Genomic DNA, 6731 nt, shown 5'->3' on the forward strand with positions numbered 1-6731 from the left:
ACCTGGATGGCTTCCGTACTGTAGCAATCCCATTTCACGTCTACGCCAACCCACCCGAAAGATCACAGAACTCCTGGTGGTAGCTACTGTGACTCTCAGATCTTTTGTTCTCCTTGCAGAGCCACAACGCCCCTATCTTGGATTGGGGTCATGAAGCTTTCCTTCCCGGCCATACAATAGCTAATGCAATAAATATTTATTGTGTGCTACTATGTGCTGTGCACTGTGCTAGAGGTTCTGGGGGCACAGGTATGTACGGTAAGAGCTGTATTCGCTGTCTCCAGAGAGCTAACTGTTTAGCGGGGGAGGCGCCCTTATCTGTGAAACAGGTATTGTCATCCATGGATAATAAGTTTCTGTCTCACGGGGTACTGCAGCCTTAAATGAGATAATAAGGACAAAGCACTGAGAGCGGCAGCTCCCCCACAGTAAACACCCAATATCACGAGTTGTATGGTGAGAACCTGATGGGGAAGTACAATGGGTGTTGGGGATCCAGACCCCACTGACGCTAACTCAGAGGAGTGGCAGCAGGGAAGTTTCCCAGGCATAAAAGAAATATCTATCTCCTGCCCTGGCACTGGGCTGTTGGTGTCCCCTCTGGTCATGGGTTGGATGGGACAGCAACAGATTGTCAAGCCTGAGTCCTGGCCCTGCTGACACCAAGTTGGACTGTGGGGCCCACCCATGAACTAGCAATGTCCCGCAGCCCTCTCAGAGAGGAGCCCTGAGCAGGCCAAGGTGTATGGGAAAAACATGTTGGGAAGGGGCCCTGGAGGCCCAGTGGCAGGGAGTGACCAGGATAATGTATAGTCACTATCCTCTCTGGGGCAGAAAGGAGCCATTTTAGCTTACAGCCCCTGGCCCAGGGGCAGCCAGTGCAGGTCTGCAGGAGAGGCCACGTGAAGGGCAAGGAGACCTCACAGGATCAGGGATGGCGGACAAGCCCCAGAACCAAGGGAAGACCTGGGGGTGGGGGAGCAAGGGATGAGGGATGCTGACAGCTTAGAAGCTGGGTCCAGAATCCAGAGACAGAGCCAAGACACCTGGTGGAAAAGGAAGCCAGACCAAACACAAGCTCTCTATAGGAAGAAGACAGCATCTGGCAGCGTCAGGGTGTGGGGCGGCCCCTGCCTCCAAGACAGTCCTCTTTACACCACTCTCTGAACATCGCCAATTTTGTAATCATCTAGCCACTTAAATTCCCTACAGCTTTTCCTAGCTATGGGATTTGGGGCAGGTTACTGAACCTCTGAGCTCTGGCTTCTGTCTGAAAACACAGGGTTAATGAGGGACAATGAGTTTAACACCTCTGCCAGCATGGGGGCCCACAGCTGAGCTCGGAAGATGGCGGCCATCCTGGCTCCTGTCACACCATCTTTTCATATAAATTTTTCCTCATTTATGCTCTAATTTTTTTGGCTCTGGGTCTACAGGCCTGTGGTGGGTTCATTCAAAGTTCTTATTCCAAAGAACAAACAGAGACAATGGGGCAGGTGAACAGGATGCTTCTAAACCATCCCCAAACTGCTCCGGGCAGAAAGAAATGAGTGTGGAGGGCAGGTGACCTTGAAAGTGATATAATTTTGGGGGGGGAGGGGATATCTGTGCAAACATTCCTACCGAGTCAAACTCCCTATCCAATGGTATCCACCACTGGGAAATATTAAAAGGAAAGTACAGAAAAAACAACATCAAGACCCACAGTCCATGGAGTTGCAGGTGGTCGCTGGAGACAGAACCATTTGACTTTCTTTCCTTCCCCCAAAGTTGCCCTCAGGTGACAGAGCAGACCAGCCGCCTCTCACAGGGAAATCCGAAAGAAAGGGGGAAAAATTGGGGAGGTGGGAGGCAGGAATGGAGAATTAGGCAAAGAAAAATGGCCCGCAAAATGCAGAAACGCCCCAGCATGCTTGCTTCCCAAACCCGGCCCATGAATCGAGGGGTGACAGGTCTCTCATCTCTGATGCCAAGAGCCAGGAGCTCCGGGCAGCCGCAGGTACTACATCTGCACCTGCCAGCACTTGGAAAGAGGCAATAAAGCATTGTAGCAGGGCCTGGAATGCTAAGTGCCTACAGCTGGGAAGGAATCGCCTTGCAGCGAGAGCAACTCACCACAGACGTCCACTGTGTGGCAATGTCCACTGTGCAAGGGCCAGCTCCCAGATACCTGCCTGCACTTCTGCTCCCACCCGGGGCAGCCTGCTCCCAAGGACAGGGGTGGGAGGAAAGGGCAGGTGCAGAGACAATCTAATCCTGGGGGCTGCCCTAGGCTGGTGCCGGCCCAGACAGACGGGGACCTTTGGGAGGAAGCCCAAGCAGGCTGGGTGATTTACTGAGGCCAGCAGAAAGCTGGGACGCCTGAGTTACTGGTAAATAAAAGTGGATCATAAAGCACTCGGCTAAGCCAGGCGTCTGGAAATACACCAAGCTGCATCCCCCAAATGATAATAACGATAATAATGTTTATACAGCATTTACAGCACTAGTGCCAGCCCCCGTTCTAACTGCTTTGTGTGCAGAGTAATTTACTTAATCCTCACAACAACCCTAAGAAGTTGCTGGTAGAATTATCCTCCTGTTACATACCAGGAAGACAGGCAGCACAGAGGCCAGCGAGCTAAGGACTAACAGAGGCAGGGTTGGAACCATGTTTTCCAGAGTCATGTCTAAGCCAACTCTACTGTGTCTGACAGTCACCTGGGGGGCTTGTCAGCAAGCAGCTCCTAACAGCTGGCCTGGGGTGGGGCCTGAGACTCTGCATTACTAACAAGCTCCCAGGCATGCCTGGTCCGAGAACCATACCTGGAGTAGGAGGCTCTAAAGTTCTACACTGTGTTCCCATGACACCTATGTAGCTGCGGAAACGGGTTTATACTGCATTGCTCTGGCCTCTGGAGGCAGTCGTGAATTCCTCAGTTAACAGAAACAAGCCCTCACAGGGCGTCAGAATTAAGGGGCCTAATTCAATCAGAATCTCTGGAGTGGGGCCCAGACTGGGATTTTTAAAACTCTCTCAGGGTGATTCTGATGTGTAGTCCTGGTAGAGTCCTTGAGACAGACAGTAGGGACACCTCAGTCAATGTGTCAGATTCATTCCTAAAAAACTGGGGAAAGTTCCTGGAGGTTAGTTAGGTCAGGGATTTCAAAGGTGCTTCAGACAAGGGGTGGTGAGCCATCCTCTGGGCCAGTTGAAGGGTATGGCTAAGGTCTGCTAGGGTACCCTCTTCTTATCCTCTGGGGCACCCCTGGAGGAGAGGGGCAGCTAGCAACCCCTCAGCCTGGCACGCCTTCAGAGAGGCCCCCACTTCCCCATCCATAAGCTTTCATGAGAGAGCAGACACCAGCCTAGATCAACTTTAGAAATGGCTCCCAACAAAAGCTAACCAAACCTCTGAACTCTCTTGACCTGGCCGCCCCGCCCCGCCCCCCCCCCCATCTTCTGCCTGCCTAGCCCAGTCTTAACAAAAACACTGCTGAGTCAGTTTACTGAGAATTCCCCCAACCCTGATATCTGATCTCCCTCAATATCCGATCACATTTCTCATCTGGGCCTTGGTATACATGTCCTTGGCCTGCCTTTAGCAAGAATCTCTCTACCCTTGGTGGCTCTTTTTGGTAATTTTCCACCAACTGACCCTCTCACTTGGCTCCCTGGCTATGAATCCCCACTTGTTCTTGAGTCAAGCCTTCCTTACCATTTTAACAAGTAGCAGAATAATTTTTTAACACTACCCCTGCCCAAGGGAAAAGTTGTCCCACAAAGTGAATTAGGCCTGGGTGGCAGGAGGGAGTTTGGTGCCACTGCCGACCGAACATGATTTAGACTCCTTGCCTTGGCATTCAAGGCCTGGGCAATTACTTCGAGGCCCAGGCGATCTCAAGCTTTATTTCTCTCATAGGTGAACCCCACACACAACAAAGTTAGGTGCTTTACTGTTCCTCATACACACCTGAACTTCCTCCCATCCTGCCTTTGCCAGGCTTTTTCTTTTACCGGGACGTCTCCTCCCCATTCTTCTAATCCACCTGCTCTGACTCACAGCACTCTCTCCCTTGGTGAAGAGACTTCTTATCCCTAAGTCTTCATTTCCCCCTCCTCCATTACTACACAACCATCCATCCATTTCCCAACCTCCTTTGAAGCTCGTGCAGTCACATGACTGAATTCTGACCAATGTGATGTAAGCAAAAGCAATGTGTGTTACTTCCAGGAGTGTTCTTATGCCTTTCTCCTCTCCCTATTTGATGTAATGGCTGGAGCTCCAATAGCCATCTTAGATCTACTGTGAAGTGATCTTGAACATACAAACTACACATGGTGGAATAACTAAGTTCCTGACAGCATAGAACTTCATACCAGGGTTGGGCTGGTCCCTCTAGACTTGAACATGAGAGAAAAATTATCTTCTATCTTGTTTTAGCCTCTGCTCTTTTGGAGTTTTCTGTAACTCACAGCTCAACTTAATGCTATGAGATCCACCCTTTCAAACCCCTGGAGGAGGCACAGACATTGGATTCTTGGGTTTACTAAACTACACTGCAGAGAATCATCATTTGTATCTTCTTCCCAAGTTAAATAGTAAGTAATGTGAAAGTTGGAATTGTGTCTTATCCATTTTCATCTTGCCCTGCCACATGAAGCACGAGGCTTCATATACAATACAAGGCATTTCTTAGGATTGAATTGAATTCTTTCTATTATATTCCACACAGCATCCTAACTCGCATCCATGTCCTCAGCATGCCTCAGATCTTCCTGGAGTGGTGTACCCAAGTAAAGTTCCCCTTCACCCAATCCAGGCTGCCTCCCAGGAGGGTCATGGCCTTACCAGGATGTCTGAGTCCTCAGGTTCCTCCCCGGGGGCTGGGCTGGAGCAGTTGCGGAGTTTGAATATCCAGTACTCCTTGGCAGTGACAAAGAAATTCCATGGCAGTAGGCCACCAATGCCCAGGCTGAAGAAGATGATGTAGGCACCATTGAAGCGGTCTTCGGGCCTCTGCAGGCTGGGTGGCGGCGGGTGGTCCAGCAGCTTCCCAAGCAGCGCTTCCTGGTCAGCACGGAGAGAGCTGCTTGTGGTTCTGTAGGTGGAGTTTGAACTGTGATGAAAGTCATCCTCTGAGACAATGGCCACTGTTGGAACAGAGAAACAGAGACAGAGCAGGTGATCAGAAGCTGAAGCCGGGCACAGCTGGGGACTCATCCAGCCTACAAAGCTGACTATGCCCCCCACCATGTGGTCTTTGGGATCACCAAAACCTGCAGGGTTAGAGGGCTTCAGGTTTAAGGATCAGGGAGAAAGATGTCAGAACTATAAGTGACCTCAGCCTTCCTCCCTACCCCATGCAGGGCAACATAGGTAGTAAACAAGTGTGTAGTTGGCTGGGAGTAAGGTAGTGCAGCATAGTGGGGCTTATGGCACTCAATCCAGAAGGATAAGCCCGGTCTTAAGGCCTTCACATTTCTATGCAGACATACAAAAAGGAATTAGGACCTTTGACAGGCAAAGAATGCTGTCAACTCTTTCCAACTTTATGTGAGAAAATTAAAGAGCAGGAAAGTGTGTAGAATATACTACTATTTGTGCAAAAAAATCAGGAATGAGGTGTGTGGGGAGGAGAATACACACACATATGTGTATATGTCCTCTGGAAGGAAACAAGAAATTTCCAATAGTTGTTGCCTCTGAGGAGAGAGGCTAGGGATGGGAAGGGAGGGAGCTTCATCGTATACTCTTTTGTGCCTTTTGAATTTGAACTATGTGAATGTATTACCTGTTCAAAAGTAAAATTACAAATAAAAATAAAAGCATTCAAAGTAAGTAACATTAAATAAAAAAACAAAACCCAGTGTCTAGAGCTACCTCCAAAAACCAGTTTGAGACATCTAATAGTCCACTCCCTCATTACATTTGTGGGGAAACAGGTCCAAAGAATAGAAAGTCACAGGCTAGGTAAATGGTCAAGTCTGGGTTTACAGCTCCTGCCAGGGCCCTCCACTCTGTTCATCACATCCCACCCAGGGACAACCACTTCCATTGTGTGGTAGCTCCTAGGACAAAGGGAAGATTCTAGGTTGTCAGTAACTATTGCCTACATGGCCTTGGGCAAGTCACCATGTATCTGAGCCTCAATTTCCCCATCTGCGAACAGAGGAAAGCCTTTTTGCAATGGTTATATAACTACAACTGACTAGCAATGCCCGGCCCATGGTAGCAGCTGTTGCACAAACCTCACCATCTTCCCTGCCATCCTGGGCTTGTCACCTGGCTGGCTGCTGTATTTGGCTGCAAGGTAGCATGCCTACTTCTATGCTCTATATAGCACCTAGGATTTGGGAGCAGTGGGATAAATGGAAAACACTTCCATAAAGCTCAGGATGGGACACTTTAGCCCCTTCTGTAGTAGCTTCCTCCTACCCAATAAACCAAGAAATACATGCATCTCGGCTCACATAGGAGGCTGAGCCTTAATTTGGAGCATCAAGCCAGGCAAAATGGGTTTTTCTTCCCTGGTGAGATGAGAACATCCTGTCATATCGGCACAGAGCCTTATTATCCAGTTTTAGGAGAGCCTCATAACATTCCCTGGAATTAGGCAGGACAGGAATTATTGCCTCCTTTTTCTCAGATGCAAAAAAGGAGGCCTTAAAGACATTTGACTCGTCCCACATTCAAACACTAAGAATTTCCAATAAAGTTAAATACAGCACTCATGCATGTCAAGATCTG

General features: G+C 49.2%; 1 protein-coding gene across 1 annotated transcript in view; it reads right to left on the minus strand.

Moving 5' to 3' along the window:
* Positions 1–5271, minus strand: part of SLC29A3 (solute carrier family 29 member 3) — a 38323-nt gene extending 33052 nt beyond the window's left edge. Inside the window, exon 1 of the mRNA XM_025049413.1 lies at positions 4833–5271. Coding sequence (XP_024905181.1) covers positions 4833–5237 — 405 coding nt within the window. The 5' untranslated portion in view covers positions 5238–5271. The remainder of the gene's footprint in view (positions 1–4832) is intronic.
* Positions 5272–6731: the final 1460 nt, after the last annotated feature.

Source organism: Pteropus alecto, unplaced genomic scaffold, assembly GCF_000325575.1.
Source record: "Pteropus alecto unplaced genomic scaffold, ASM32557v1 scaffold155, whole genome shotgun sequence".
NCBI lineage: Eukaryota > Metazoa > Chordata > Mammalia > Chiroptera > Pteropodidae > Pteropus > Pteropus alecto.